This window comes from Pleurodeles waltl, chromosome 3_1 (genome assembly GCF_031143425.1).
Source record: "Pleurodeles waltl isolate 20211129_DDA chromosome 3_1, aPleWal1.hap1.20221129, whole genome shotgun sequence".
Lineage (NCBI taxonomy): Eukaryota > Metazoa > Chordata > Amphibia > Caudata > Salamandridae > Pleurodeles > Pleurodeles waltl.
In genome coordinates, this window is record NC_090440.1 from 1,172,670,093 (window position 1) to 1,172,686,364 (window position 16,272).

General features: G+C 43.5%; 1 protein-coding gene across 8 annotated transcripts in view; it reads right to left on the bottom strand.

Moving 5' to 3' along the window:
* APLP2 (amyloid beta precursor like protein 2) overlaps nucleotides 1–16,272 on the bottom strand; it is a 438,018-nt gene that overhangs the window by 15,206 nt on the left and 406,540 nt on the right. For all 8 annotated transcript variants that reach the window (XM_069224475.1, XM_069224476.1, XM_069224474.1 and 5 more), the window contains one exon: nucleotides 9,887–10,042. In XM_069224475.1, the coding sequence (XP_069080576.1) occupies nucleotides 9,887–10,042 (156 nt within the window). The remainder of the gene's footprint in view (nucleotides 1–9,886; nucleotides 10,043–16,272) is intronic.

Consider the following 16,272-nt stretch of genomic DNA (forward strand, 5'->3'; position numbering starts at 1 on the left):
TCCCCTAAATATTGGAATTAGGTGTGTTTCGGGGAGTGAAGGGCAGTAGCCAATAGGCTACTTACACTCAGGGCCACTACACCCCCTATATGACCACTTCTTGTGGGAAGTGGGTATAACCCTGTCCCAGAGTTCCTAGTTCTGCCAACACCAAGACAGCAGACTTTCCAAAGTTGTGTCCACATCAGGCAACTCACCTTAGGGGCGGGACTGACCTGAGAGGTGGGCACACCTCTCTGACTACAAATTTTTCTGCCTGTCCAGGTGCCAGATGGGCCCTGGGTAGGGAGGAAGAAGGGGGTGGGGAAGAGGGGTCAGCATCCTGTTGTTTGAGGGAAGCTAGATCTACATATCAAGGGCAGTGGGTTTCTTAAAAGTCTCCCTGCCTTGGAGTGCAGATTCATAGGTCATTCTGTTGGGTGGGGGTGTACTAACACCCCTGCCAGAGCAGGCTTTGTTTCTGTCAGCCCAAGACCAAAGACTCTCACCCCTGGGGGTCAGAAACATGTCAGGTGGGGGAGAGGGGTCAGCATCCTGTTGTTTGAGGGAAGTGGGTATAACCCTGTCCCAGAGTTCCTAGTTCTGCCAACACCAAGACAGCAGACTTTCCAAAGTTGTGTCCACATCAGGCAACTCACCTTAGAGGCGGGACTGACCTGAGAGGTGGGCACACCTCTCTGACTACTAATTTTCCTGCCTGTCCAGGTGCCAAATGGGCCCTGGGCAGGGAGGAAGAAGGGGGTGGGGGAGAGGGGTCAGCATCCTGTTGTTTGAGGGAAGCTAGATCTACATATCAAGGGCAGTGGGTCTCTTAAAAGTCTCCCTGCCTTGGAGTGCAGATTCATAGGTCATTCTGTTGGGTGGGGGTGTACTAACACCCCTGCCAGAGCAGGCTTTGTTTCTGTCAGCCCAAGACCAAAGACTCTTACCCCTGGGGGTCAGAAACGTGTCAGCTGGGGGTAGGCTATTTAGAACTAGTCAGGTAGCACACGGGTAGTGGTAGGTTTTTCAGGGGAAACCTCTAAGGTGCCATGTGAGTGCATGTATTAATAAATCCAACACTATCATCAGTGAGGGTTTATTAGTACGAGATGTTTACTACCAAACATCCCTAGTTTAAGTGAAGCCATCATGTAGCTGGGGAACTATTATTGACCAGTGTCCAGCACATTCACTTAAAATGGCTTCCTTGTTCACTCATTAAGTCTAAGAATCGACCAAAACATAGCAAGGGCATATTTGCTTTTGCAGATATGCCCACACTTGTAATATACTGTACCCTGCCATAGGGCTGCAAGGCTTGCTGAAGGGGTGACATATACTGCATTCAGCGTTAGGGGACATGGCACACAGACTATGTGTTTCACTTTTAGCTGCACCAAGACACAGTTTGCAATGGCAGTCTGCATGTGCTAGGTGAAGGGTCCCCGAGGGTGGCACAATACAAGCTGCAGCCTTTGGGACCCTGTTTGGTACCCATGCCCTAGGTACCAGGGTTACCATTTACTAGGGACTTACAGGGGTGACCAAGGTATAGCCAATTGGGGAACAATTTAACAGTTTTAGCGAAAGAGATCTGGGTGTGGGGATCTGATTAGCAGGAACCCAGTGCTCTCAGTCAAAATTGCATTAATTACCAGGCAAAAAGTGGGGGTGAACATGTCAAAAAGGGGCACTTTCCTACACAACTGGTGAGAGTTGCCAGTCTCCAGAGGGCAAGTACTGAGATGAAAATACCAGATACCCTCAAACAAGAACTCGCAGTCTGATGAAGTGGAAGAGAGGGTTTGCTGTAATTTATCGAGGATGAAGTCGAAGCTGAAAATTTAACCAATCTAATGTCAAACACAGCATAGGTCAGAGCTGTTCTCAGGGACTCCTTCGCCCGTCATGTGTGGTAGAAAGATGAGTTACATGGGCCTCTAAGGGGAAGTAAAAGAGCTCAGCATTTTCATTTCACTGACTGAAGTTCGAGTTGTTTCAAATTAAGTGGATGTGCTACTAAACAAACACTGTTATTGAGGTCCATTTTGTCACGATTTTCTGCTATTTAAATCTACAGGGGGATTTCTCAGTCCAATGACAGGGATTCTCTTAACGTGCTCCCTCAGGAACCTGTCACATGTGTTGGGTACATTTTTGTATCACAGCCTCGGGTTTGCTTTAAATCAGAATCAGTTTCTGGAAAGAAAAAAAACTAGGACGATTAATTTTTCAAACTTATCAGCTCATTAGAATGCTCTTGACAGCAGTCCAATACCACAGGTCAGGAAAAGACAGGAAATTGCGGGTGCAGGGTTCTCAATGATTGAAAAAAATTAGCCTGTGGGACAAGTCTTTTATTCCCATCTTCAAGGTCTTGTTTTCTATATACCACCAAACTACTACCAACGACAGTGTAGATTATATACTTTGTTCTAAGCAGAACAGTAAGTAGTTTCTACAAGAACTACCACAAAGTAATACGTGGGCTAATTTTTGAGATGGGGGAAACAATCTCCACTGAGAGTCCTGAACATCAAATACGATTGAACTAGGTAAAGAACTCAGAGTAAAGAGGTAGGTGCATGGGAGGGAGACTGTGAGGTCAGAGGAGAGTGAGAAATAAATTAACAGAGCAGTCTACAAACGCATCTTTACTAAATAATTACTTGCTGCAAGGGTTGAGGAGGGTGTGCTATAAAAATGCTTGTTACTCAGCTGAAAGTTAGCACAGCCTCTACTTGTAGTTTAGTGTCAGCAGCCTGGTTACAAGTAGTACCATTGGACCATGCTCCTATGAGGGAAAAGGAATGGCCCATCTCCTGCAACCCTTATAATAGTATTTCTGATCCTAGTCGCAACATTAACAGACACTGGCGGTCTTCTGCCTGTTTGCTTTCTGACCAGATACTCAGCACCTCAAGTGTCTGATAAAGCCATGTACACCTCAGTCCTTCCTTGCATTCACTCCCCCAAATGTCGATGGTCAAGTAACTGAGCAAACTCCCTAGCAGGTGGTCAGATGGCTGGCCATACAGACTGTATAACTCAGACATCACCAAAGTGGTCCAAAAAGAAGTGCTCAGTCATCAGCTTCTCTGAAAGGAGACATGCTGTTCAGTGGAAAACAGGAAGTATGCACTGACAAGCCAAACACTAAATAGAACACCAGAAAGTTCCAAATGTAATCCTAAATACCAACTCCAAACAGGCTTTGAGTAAAAGCACATCTAGAATGATTGAGAAGGAAAACATTACTTACCCTGTAGGCATCTATTTGCAGCATGTACTGTTGCAGATTCAAATGATTTGCATACTCCTGCCATCTAGTGTTGGGTCCAGATGTGTGCAAGTTGTCTTTCTTCAAAAGAAGTTTTGAGTCACAAGGTAGAGTGTCTCCTCCTCTTTGTGATAATGTGCATAGACTCCATCATTAGACTGTTTTCCCGCAGACAGGTGAGAATGTATTACAAAGTTTGTGTAAGTAAGGAGATGTCCATGTGTATACTAAGTGAACTACAACAGCCACATGTGTCCGGAGAGGAGGGTGGGCTCATGTGAATCTACAGCACTACATTCCACGAACAGATGCTTACAGGGTAAGTAACATTTTCCATTTGAGGCATTTGTGGATGTAGATACACATGCTTTGCATACACTGTAAAGCAGTCCTCCTTAGAAGCGGTGTCTAACCTGTGGGTATTGCAGTTAACTGAAAAAGTGTACCTATCACTCCCTGACCTACATTAGCTTGTTGGCTTGCTAAAACATTCTCACAATAACATTTAGTGAAAGTGTGTGGTGTAGACCATGTAGCTGCTTTGCATATATCCGCTTTTGGAATGTTTCCTAGGAAAGCCATAGATGCTCCTTTCTTCCTAGCACAGTGTGCTTTAGGAGGTGTAGATAGAGTTCTTTTGGCTTTAGCACAACATGTTTGGATACACAACTATCCAGCTGGCAATATCTGATTTGAATATAGGCTTTCCTTTATGAGGTGGTGAAAAAGCAACACATAGTTTCTTAGTGTTTCTAAAATGTTTAGTTCCATCAATGTAGAACATAAGGGATCTTTTAACATCTAATGTGTGGACAGCCCTTTCCACAACTGGTTCTGGTTGAGGGGAAAAAACAGCAAAGCAACTGATTGTTTAAGATGAAAGTCAGACAACTTTTGGTAAGAATTTAGGGTTGGTGTGGAGGACCACCCTATCTCTGTCGACCTGGAAGAAAAGTTTTTTCATGGTTAATCTGTGGAGCTCACTAATATGTCTAGGTGAGGTAATAGCAATTAAAAATTCTACCTTACAAGAAAGCTATTGCAGGGGCAGGAATGCAGGGGCTTGAATGGAGGATCCACGAGCCGTGTAAAAACAATATTCAGATTCGATGAAGGGTCAGATGGAATCCGTGATGGAATTACTCTCTTAAGCCCTTCCATGAAGGCTTTAATGACTAGTATTTTGAATAAGGACATGTGTTGCCTATTTTGTAGATAAGCAGCTAATGTGGCGAGATGTAGCATTATGTAGGTGAATGTTAGCCCAGAGAGTGGTAAATGAAGTAGGTGACAGACCATGTTCTGTACAGTGGCATTGAAAGTATCAATTTGTTTTGAATGATAATACCAACGTCTTCCATTTTGCAGCGTAGCATGCTGGAGTGGTAAGCCTGCAAGCTTCTTTAAAAATGGCGATACACTCAGCTGCTAGATTGAGGTAACCAAATTCTTTGACCTCAGGAGCCAGATCACCAGGTTGAGAGGCTTGGGATCTGGATGCCTGATTTCCCCAGGGTTCTGAGTAAGAAGCTACAGACTGCTGGGGAGCTTTTCGTTGGGAATTAAAGAGAGGTCCAGTAATGTTGTGAACCAGGGCCGACGAGTTCATGTAAGAGCCACTAGTATTAATGTGAGATGTCTTAGCTTCCGAATCAGAAATGGAAGGAGAGGAAGAAGAGGGAGCAGGGGAAGGAAGCATAGTCAAATCTCCCATACGAACTTATCCACAGTTCGTTGCCCTTGGTTAGTGGTTGTGGGAACCTGGACAAGAACTTTGGGCATTTTTCGTGTTTGGTGGTTGCAAAGAGATCTTTTTGAATGAACTCTCATCTGTCAAAGAATGGAAGGAGAGCTTTGAACTGATAATGTTTGCTGCCCACTACAAACCTGAGTTATTTGCGATGTGCTGTGTGTATCGGTTTGTGAAAATAGGTGTCCTTTAGGTCTAGCATAGCCATAAAATTGCCTTGTTGGAGAGTAGGATCATGTCTTGTAATGTGACCATGTGAAAGTTCTCTGACCAGATGTATTCATTTAGGAGACTGAGGTCTAAAATTGGCCGTAACGATCCAGCCTTTTGAGTATTAGTAAGTATAGGAAGTATACCCCTAATGACTTGGGGGAGGGGGAAGAAGGTGGTGGCGGGTGTGGGAGGAGGGGGACGGGGAGGGGGACGGGTTCTATAGCTCTTTTGAAAAGAAGAGCTTGCACTTCCTGTTTGAGTAATGCTTGATGTTCCAGTGACAGCTTGTCAGTGTGAGGTGGAATGTTGGGAGGTGTGGTAATGAGCTCCAGACAAAAGCCATGTTGGATAATGCACTACACTCACTAGTCTGATGTAGCTGCTTGCCATGTGGGTAGGAAATCTTGTAGTCATCTCCCGACCGGTGTTATATGGTCAAGGGGTAAGACGGGGAAAGTCAGTGTTTAGCAGTGGGTGTTGATCCACGTGGGGAAGCACCCTTACCACTGCCTTTGGCATTATTACCTCTGAAGGAACCACAGAAATAACCTTTGTGGAAGATGGTTTGACCTTGATTGCGTTGGTAGGAAGAGGAGGTGTCAGAAGAGGTTGCTTTGGAACCTCCACAGTAACTGAGGCATCGAAAGGAGCCATGGGTGGTTGGTTTCTGGAGGACCCCCATTACCTTCCCTGTTTCTGTATCCTTATTTTTTCTAGTGTTTTGTAGAAAGAACAGATGTTCTTTGTCGAAGGGCATATTTAGGACACTCTGCTGCACCTCTGGTTTAAAACCAAAAATACGGAGCTATGCATTATATGCTGGTATTGATACCTCTGGCTGCAGTGTCAGCAGAGTCTAAGCCACAGTGTATTGAGGTGCTAGAAATAAACTTGCCTTCAGAGACAAGCTTTTGTCCTCGTTTTTTTTTAGATACTCCATTTCATCCCAGTGAGCACAATCATAAATGTCAAGTAGGGCCATTGAATTTGCAATACGTTAATGATTGGCAGATAGCGCAGCCATTCTCTTCCCTGAGGCATCAATATGTTTGCTTTCTATGTCAGGCTGTGGGTCAACTCCATTAGCGTGCTTGCATGCAGTGGTAATGACAAGCGAGTCTGGCGGTAACTGGCTCCTGATTTGTATGGTATCAGATGGTGAGGCCTTATACTTTTTATCTACCCTGGAGGTGATAACTCTAGCCCTGACAGGGTCTTTAAAAATATACTCAGTGTGTCTGAGCTTGCCCTTTAGCATATGGAGATATTGTGTAGCCCTATGAGTGGTGAAAAGGGTTTCAAATAAATCCTTTTCTAAAGGCCCTTTATAAAGCTGTACATCATGATATGAGGCCACTCTGCCTACGAGCTCCTGATACGATGTTGAATCATCAGGAGGAGAGGGGCGGTAGGATGCAGATCTGGGTCCATGTCCCCTGGAGAATCTATGTCATACTTGTCCCAAGGGTCGTTATGTGGCGGTTAGTCAAAGGTGTCTTGTACACAACCCTCCCCAGTTGCATCATAAAGTGGAGACACTTGAGGTGATATTTCTAATAGGTCTTCTACAGAATGTAGTAGAGAAGGTGCGGCTGCTGTTGGTGGAGGAGGATTAGGTGGTTAGGGTAGTGGAGGAGGCAATGAGCTGCTGGCTTTGTCCCCTTTCTTCCAGTGTTTTGTTGGCACCTGTGAGTCCAGAGCCTCCTGGAAAGACAGCCATCTCTTTGGAGCAGGAGTGGGAGTAGAGGCTGGAGCAAGAATCCGGCGGGTGTGAGGCTGGATGTGAAATGTCTTTTGTTTGGCATCCAGCTGTTCTTGGATGCTATGGGGGAATGGTCTCCACTTGTTTGCCAGAGTTGGTCTTGGAGGTCTGCTTTGAAGATTTTGTGTTCGACCCAGTTTTCGGTTTTGTCACCGAAAAGCTGCTTGGCGTCGGAGCGGTGGACCGCACCGATGTTGGTTAGCTGGGCACCAAGTGTCAGGTGGGCACGGAAGTGTTCGATGCTGTAGGCTTTGGTTGGTGTTTCGGCACCAAGCCAGAGCTAGGGGCATCTTATCCAGTTACTCAGTGCTGACCATGACCAAAAGGCAGTGGTAGACAAAGGGCCTCTGTCTGTTGGTCCAGAGGGGACAGGTGTTTTTAAAGTGATCGGTGTCGTGTTGAGGGACCAAGGGTACCATGCTCACGGTTTGCCAAGCTGCAATTTCTAAGTCAAATTCGGGGTTGGAACTGCCCTCAATGGAGAACGCCTTCTCTTTTGCAGCTGATGGCTGCGGTTGTTCTGGTTTTCCACGTCTTAATGTCTGAAGATGTCTAGAGACTCTTCAATGCTACTCCAGAACATTTCGAGTCAACTTGCCTGGCGGTCGTGAAGAGCAGGAGAACTCACCGTCTGCATCTTTGCGTACTTGTGACATACACAGGCTACAGACCTGGAGTAGATCTGCCCCTGGATACTTTGGGTGACAGCAAGGGCAGTAACGGAAGGGAGTTTGTGCCATCAACAGCTAGGCATTTTCTGGAGAACTTGATGGAGCTGAAGAAAGGCCAGAAGGGCGAGGTCTGCCAGGGGCCTCGGTCGAAGTGAACAGACTCAATGAGCGAAAGGATATATGATACAGAGAATGGAAAACATGAACAAAACAATACCGACGAAGGGCATAGTGTTGCACAAACCAAAAGAGAACCATGACAGCGTCGACCCCGTGCACAGGCACACACGTCTGAACCAGGCGGCGAAAAGAAAACAGTCTAACAATGGAGTCGATGCCCATGTGCATTATATCCAAGAGGAGGAATTACTATACCCCGTGACTCATAAGACGTATTACAAAAAAACCAACCAGCACACATCTGGACCCAACACTAGATGGAAGGAGCATGCAAAGCATGTGTATCTACAACCACACATGCCTCAAAAACACAATTCTCTGCCCTCCATCTACTGTTCCTCCAAATTGTTATCTTAAGAGAGTGGATTCACATTTAGGTAATTTCTACAGCCTGTGGACCTTTAGCTGGAGGTCTGGTCTTGCGATCTTTCCATCACAATTCATGTCTGTGTGTTCACTCCTTTGTTCTCTTTGTGCTATTAGAGCCTTGCTGCATGGTATAACTTCCAACCTTGTGAGTTATCCTGCCCTCCATTTCCTGTAACAGCATGTCTATTTGCTCTCTATGTATGCTCATAATGCATCTGATATATCTGCAGGCTTTAGCATTAGCTCCACAGATTTCATTTAAGGGAGTTCATTCAGTCTTGCAAATTTCTGCTAACATCATTGTTGGTTCTTGTGTGAGTTATGGAGTGCATGTTATTATTACCATTATATTTATGAGTAACTGCTGTGTGTGTATGACTAAGTCCCTTAAAAGTAACGTAACAAACCGTGCAAGCCTACGCTTGGATACTGGGAACGGTTGTTCATCTTGTGTTGAGGAGGTAATATTGGTTAGTAAAGAAAGAGTATGCACTGCAGACTTGTACCTTTTGGTCTGGATGGTTGATAATGGGGAGCAGTGAGATTGAGGATTACGTTAGATGGTGTTTTACGGCGGCACTCAGTGTATCCTTGGGGGATCCTGTACTGCATTTAGTGCAGAGAGAGAACAGCTTGTGGGATATTACAGACAGCTTGAAATATGCATTTTGTTTAAAGTATGCGAGACATCTGGATGGTATGGAGTATTATTTGACTTAATAAGAATGTGTGTATGTTTGTATAGGTTTAGTTCAAGGCTGTATTAAAGGCTCTGGCTGGGATAGGGTGCAGTGGGTGGCAAATATCATACATGTGGCTTTGTATTCTGAGATCATAGAGACAGAATTTCAGTCTTCATGGACAGATAGACATACAGCTTTCCTGAAAGCTAGGTGAGTCTGCCTTGAACATGGGCAGAGACAACATTTCTATTAACATTTTTGGCTGAAGGAGGGCCCAAGGCTAGATTTCAAAACGGTGGAAAGCTTTTGGACCCCACACAATGGAGGAAGTCTGGGCCTTTTCTAATGTGTACTCCCATTGTTGAGACTTAACGTGAACTACTGACAGCAAGTGTGCGTTTTGCAAAGAAGGTAGATCTAACCACCAAAATACAAATTTAGAAATACAAGATACTCCCTTAGTGCAAACTGTAATCACAAATTCAATTTAGAAGAAGTCCAAGAAAACTATTTACAGAGTTACTTGCAAATGAGTGATTTTTGTTAAGTCACTCAAGGACTCCTGTGAAGACATGTGAGAAGTAACAAACATCTGACCAAATTGAGCAAGTGACAGGTGAGGGAAACATGGGACGTCAGGAAATCTCTAGAGGATTCCACAAAAATGTTGCACATTGGAATTTGTACATTAACAAAGACAAACATCTCACTCAAGGTTGGCCACGTAGTACTGACATTGTTTGCTCATTCAATGATGTTGGAAACTGGAGCTGGTGTTTGATCAGGGCTAACAAGCCATGAAAATCCAGCACCTATGCCCCAATTGTATAATGCTCTACTAATCCACATTAGTTAACTCGTGTGTCCTTTCAAACTCTCTGAAAGTCTCACATTAGACACTTTCCATGATTACTTTTAATTTACTCATCTATCCTATGCACTTTAGAGACACAAAATCAAGAAATAAAAGTATTGTGCACACTTTAAACTACTCACCTCTACAATACCATGGCTGATAGTACCATACTGCCTCTTTCTCAGTAACACTAAGCTGATAACAATCACAGTGGCTATGGCAACAGCTATTACGAGTAGACCAATCAATGCACTGCTGCTGAAGGTAAATTCATCACGTAAGGACCCATCGGAATCCTGCAATGCAGAAGAAAGAAAAATGCTAGATGACTATTCAGTCACAATCCCCAAGTAACATGACTGACTCATTCACTGGAATTTAGTTTTTATTGAAGGACAATGCACGGATGCAGTTTCGACTGAGTCCCATCTACACTACTGTAGGCCAAACTGTATGGTGTTAATGGCCGAATGGTTCAAAGACAGACTTTCTGTGTCCCCTAGAGGACCAAACTGACACTGGACATGTACATACTGAAGATGCAATAGTTCATTTCACTGCAAAAAACGAAGAGCATACCGAAAAGAAAACAAATACCTACCTGTAATAACGGTATGAGCATGGGCATCCTCACCAGATGCATATGGTTTCAATTCACCCCATGCTGTGTGGTAGCTCGATGGGACACTAGGATCAGTGATTATAGCACTCAAGTGTCAAACGCAATCACAATGGGCATACAATATAACGAGAAAGAGGCAATGCTCCAATAAGTTGCATCAACATATTTATGTTCATGGTGCACTTTTAAGTTTTATTTTTTTCTTCAAATTACAACCTGCTGCGTGATACCAAATACATCCAGCACAAGGGAGGTTACTTGGTGGGGTGCCGTGTAAACAATGCTTGTTATACAAAAATAACTTTATTCCCTCCCACAGATTTACACTTTCAGAGTCAATACATTGAAAAGACGGAAAAATAAAACTGCACCAAGTGCTTGCTCCCGCCACCCTCCATATGCTACTCAAACTGAATTAGAACTGCTTTGTTTTAAGCATACTCATGCCGTAGATTGTCAAATCTCAACCGAAGTTATGAGACTCAGCATCGCTTATGTGGACTCTAATAGAATAGGCACTACCTATTCCTGGTAAAGAGTAAGCTTTTTGTGCAAGATTTGGATACATGCTAAGACGGGTTTCCTTTGCAGTAAGAGGAAAACTGCTCAGAGACTCTTTTTTGTTAATAGTATTTGCTCTATTAATATTTCAGTTCTCTCCTTTTGTTCAAAGTGTAGAGAGGTTGCTATTCTCAAGTTTTAGACTTTCGAAAGTTTGAAAAGAATATTTACAGTTTGGCTTGTACGAAAAGCAGGAATATTTTCTGAACAAATATGTACTCTACAGTGCGAAAGGAAAGAACATGCATTTGAAATGTCGATTTCTTATAGCAAATCTATTAATAGCCCTTGATTAACGTGATTATAAGTACCGTGGCAATGCACTGCTAAACCAACTATCCAAGTACTTTGCCCCACAATCATGGAGTGACCGAAAGACAGCCACACTAAGTCGAAGGCTTCATACTCGTAACTATTTCCTGGCTAGGAGATCAATTATGGTCCCAATGCCCCGTCCTTAAGTCATTTAACCACTGGTCCCAATTCACCAGTCTCCGTTCATGGTGAAAGGTCCCTATTGTATTAGGAAAAAAAAAAAAACACTTTCCCCCAAGGAAGATAGTTGACTTCAAGGCCTAGTCCTGAATGAACGTGGTAAGTGTGCAGAAGTCTTAATTTTGGATTGAAGAAAAAATATACTTTTAGCCAGAGGTTAATAGTTCCCTTTAGTAGCCATTCTGGCCACGAAGACGTTGAAATTCAAAAGATTGGAAAGAACCTCATTAGAAGAAACTGTGGCAATATCATGCAACATTTTAGGGTCCTCACTCACGTTTTGCACTTCTCCAACACATTAGTGGGCAGAGAAATGCTTTTATTATCAATTGGTAGAATCATTTTATCCCGAATGTCTCCCAAGTATGTGCTAGTTCAGTATCAGTCCCCTCAGAAGTATTCCTTACGTGTTGGGCATGTGATATTGGCATGCATGTCTTTATATTGTGTGTGCATGTTCGACAATAATATTCATGAATAGTGTCGAGTGGGACACTGTACATGGGTGCAAAGGTGGGTGATGCATTTGTCCAAGGTGGACATGGTTATCTGCGTTCCCTACATGGGAACATCTCCTTTAAACTGTTTTTTACAGGGTGTGGTTGGGTAGTCATATCCTGCCTTTTTCAGACTATGTTTTCTATGCTCTGATAAAACAAATTGTCTGCTCTACAACAATTCTTTCCCCCTTACCCCTCTCCCCTTCCTCAAAACTGGTGTTGTTGCTTGTGGCCTGGAAACGGCCACCTACGGTTGGACTGTGAAGGCAATCCATATCCAACACATAACTAAGCTATACAGGTCTTTTCTGGGACACCAGGTCCATTTGGGGAGGATCTAGGTGGAGGGCTACTCAAGGAAACAAGAGATGCCAAGATGATCGCATGCTTCCTACATGGTGAAGCTGCAGTCCACCGTTCTGGATCATTACTGCAGAGGCTGCACTGTCCCTGAACATCACAATCCCATTACCATCGCTTTACCAGCCTACTATACTACAGTTTCAGAGAGTCCTGCAGCTTCTGTGATCACACAATCGCAACACTGAGTGGGTCTGGTCCCAATGGCTGGAGACAGTCATCCTGTGTTTAGAACCACTGGAGACATGGAGATGGTCTCAATGGCCCCAAGGGTATGGGGACTGTTTCTATTTGCAGATGGTCCCAAATCCTAATCATACTTCTGAGAAGGAAGTGATCAAGCATTGGGGTCCAGCAGGAGCCTCCGACTGAGGAACATTTTGACCAAATGGCTTTTTTGTGATGCAGCTCCTCCAGAGAAGTAGCCCAGGTGATGTGATAATTAGTGCTGAACCACAATTACATCCATCACATTTTCCAACAATTAAAAAAAGTTGGAATCATAACCATTGGCTAGCTAAAGCCTGCCACGACCCCCAGCCATTAAACTTCAGTACCAACACTATGCCCTAAAATGCACCATTGCCTACACTGTTTGGGGCACTTGCTGCAGGGGATGTGGGTTTTGGAATAAGGAAGTCTAAGAAATCGGGTTATTGATTGAGGGGTGTGAAAACTCTAATCACACAACAAACACAATCAGGGTGAACCTCAAAAGTCACTAAATTAGCCTGTGCCAAAAACCTCTGGTAGCTTAGCACAAGAACAGTCAGGCTTAACTTAGTGCCACTGTACGGTATATATGCAGCACTCAACCAGTAATAAAGTAAAAACACAACACATGAAAAATCCTAAATCAATTTGGAAAAACAGAAAACTTTAATATATATTCAATCAGACCTAAACAACAAAAATCTAGACATTAGAACAGGTTATATGCAATTTTAAAGTTTTAGTTAGGGATAGAGCCTAAAAGCACAAATCGGCACTCGCAATCATCTGGTAATGTTAGACCACGAGAAAGTCACAAGTTCTGGCTGATCATGATGGAGCATGGGCCGGGCACAGGGACCAGGTTAGTCTTACTGAGAAAGTTACCTTCCCAAAGTCCGGTGCGAAGAGTCCATAACTTCAGTCGTTCTCATTTTTTGTAGAGGATTGCACTATAATGCTAGCCAAGGGTCCAGGACCTGGGGAGGCACCTCTTGGAGACCAGGGACTCATGCAAACAAAAGGTCAGCTGGGCAGTTGAAAACAGGCCTCTGAAGATTGTTGTGTCCCTATGGCTGAGAACAGGAGGTCAGCCAAATGACCCTTGGAGGCAATCAGGTAGCCTGGGATGAAGGGAGCAGGTCCAGCCTTCCTTTGCAAAGAGAAGCAGGAGGGCAGTCATTTGAAGAACAGGGCAGGCCTCCTCAATAAGCAAAGCAGTCCTCTGGGGGAACAAGGCAAGCCTCAAACAACAGGGCTGAACATGGCAGGCCTCAAGAAGCAGGGCAGACCAATGGGGAACAAGGCAGGCCCCAGGCAGCTGCACGGCAGTCTCTCTGGGGAACAAGACAGTTCGTCTGTCATGTCCACAGGTCCGGGAGTGTACGGAAGAGTGGCTCAGAAGGTCCAATATTTATACTTGGGGCCATCCTCTGAAGCGGGAGAAATTTCTAGGCAACCACACATCTGGTTCTGTAAAGTTCTTCCCTGTCAGTGCTCACAGAATTGGGTCACAAAAAGTAGTGTTAGGTTTCTTTGTGTGTGTTGAGGCAAGCCCTTTGAAATAGAAGTGGGATAGGAAACAACCCCGCTCCTAACCATCATGGCAGGACGGCCCATCCTGCCCACACCCAATCCTCTATTGTTCTCTGCCTGGGCCAATATACATTCTTAACGGGGGAACCATTAACAGGTCCAGGTAGTTGGAAACTCCTAGAATGCCTTAGAAGTTTTTGGGCAGGAAAATGCCAACTTTTAAAAGTGAAAATTTCAAAACTGTAATTTAAAATCTGACATTATCATTAAAGAGGATTTTAAATTACAGTTCATTCGAGTCCAAATATGACATTTCTACCTGCTCCTATTCAAATGTTAGTGCGTATTAAGCAACCTAATGTTATCCTATGGGAAAGGTAGGCCTTAAAGTAGTAAAAAATTAAATATATGAGTTTTTCACTACCAGGACATGCAAAACTTAAAAATGAATGTCCTACTTTTAAATACAATGCACCCAGCCCCACTAGCCTTTTAAGGCCAGAATCAAGGGTTACTTACATGTATTAAAATGGAAGGTTTAGACCCGGCAGAAGGTTTATTTTACTGTATGGATGGCAGAATGCACACAAACTTTAATTTGTTTGGATTCATCCAGAAGTTTGGTTTTGCTTCTTGTGACTGGTGCACCATTATGCACCAGCTAGAGACACAAAAGGTTTAATTTGTCATGTTGATTTGCTAGTTTTAAAACTACAATTCAGGATGCAATGGCATGCCTGAGATAGGTGTTAACGTGTTACTGTAGTAGACAGCACAACGAGCGCTATAGACCCACAACTCGCATTTAATTTACAGGCCCTGTGTACATATAATATCACATACTAGGGAAATTAATTGTGCCAATTAGGTGTAAGCCAGTTTTACGGGGGAAAGCATAAGCACTTTAGCACTTGTTACCAGTGGTAAAGTGCACAAAGCCTTAATGACAACAAAAACAAATTCAGCAGGGCTGAACAAAAGAAGTTTGAGGGTGACCTTACAGCGAAGGCCAATTTTAACAGGGACACCTTGTCCAGTTACAAATGGTACCTTTACAGATGACAGATGTTTTGACTGCACCTCAATCCTAACAACTGGCGCTTCAAACACTACTTATACTTTATAAACACTACTATTTACAAAGAAGACTAACAAATAGATAGGATGACACTGACCAAAAGCCCAATGCTGGAAAACATTTCAGTTCATATCTCAGGCCCAGAAAGTATTGGCACCTTCAATTTTTCATTGCACATCCTGATTTTAACTTCTTATTCTATTCACCTGTTTATAAGTTCTATTCCTTGAAAATACAGCATATATTATAGCACTGTCATATATGATTTAACCATATGCAGAGTATGCATATCAGATGAGGTAATGCACTTTTTTTACATTAAGTGTAGTCGTTGGTTGCACAAAATATGGATATTTCTGGATTAGTACATGGACCTGGAAAGATAAAAGGTAACCACAATGGAAATAGAAATTATTTGACAGAAAACCCAGCTATCTTGCTTGAGAATGTGGGTTTTTGGAAGCCAGATCAACATAGGCGCTCTTGGCATATTTAGACAGGTACAGAGTGTGCCTCAACCCTTTAGAGCAGCTTCACATCTTTGCCAGGAGTGAAAAGGTAGTGCAGCCACTAAGGTCTCAAACCTTGGGACTGAGTTCCCAATAACAGGGGTTCTTACAATGCATGTACTTGGGGTGGGGGTGGGACGGGGTTCTCTTTATTAAGTGAATGGGGCCTCATAACGAAGATGACAGCCCCACCAGCAATACTTGTCAGTTCACAAAATACACACTCTCCATTATCCGTCTTAGGAGCAGAAGGCAGTTTTGAGAAAATTTGGAGTTTCCTTTGATACGGATACCTTTATAGACCTCGGTTTCATCATAGCATGTAGTACGAGTTTCATAGAAATGGCACTGATACCTTGTCAGTTTAAACCAAAAAGAAATATGTACCACATTTTGTTCCTGCTTGAAGACAGACACCGATGAAGTGAAAAAAATAAGAAGGTATTTTTGCCTAATTTTAACTTGGAAATACATAACTGTGACTCTTCCAAAAATGACAGACCATAAAAAAGAGACTGCAACAAACGACAAAGTATCACTAGAGAAACAATTCCTTGCAGCCTGCCCAAAGGACAAAAACAAGCAAACAAACTCATAGGCTTTAAGCTGAACTTATTCTGCAGTAGGATATCTGTAATGGGGTCAAAGGTCTCTG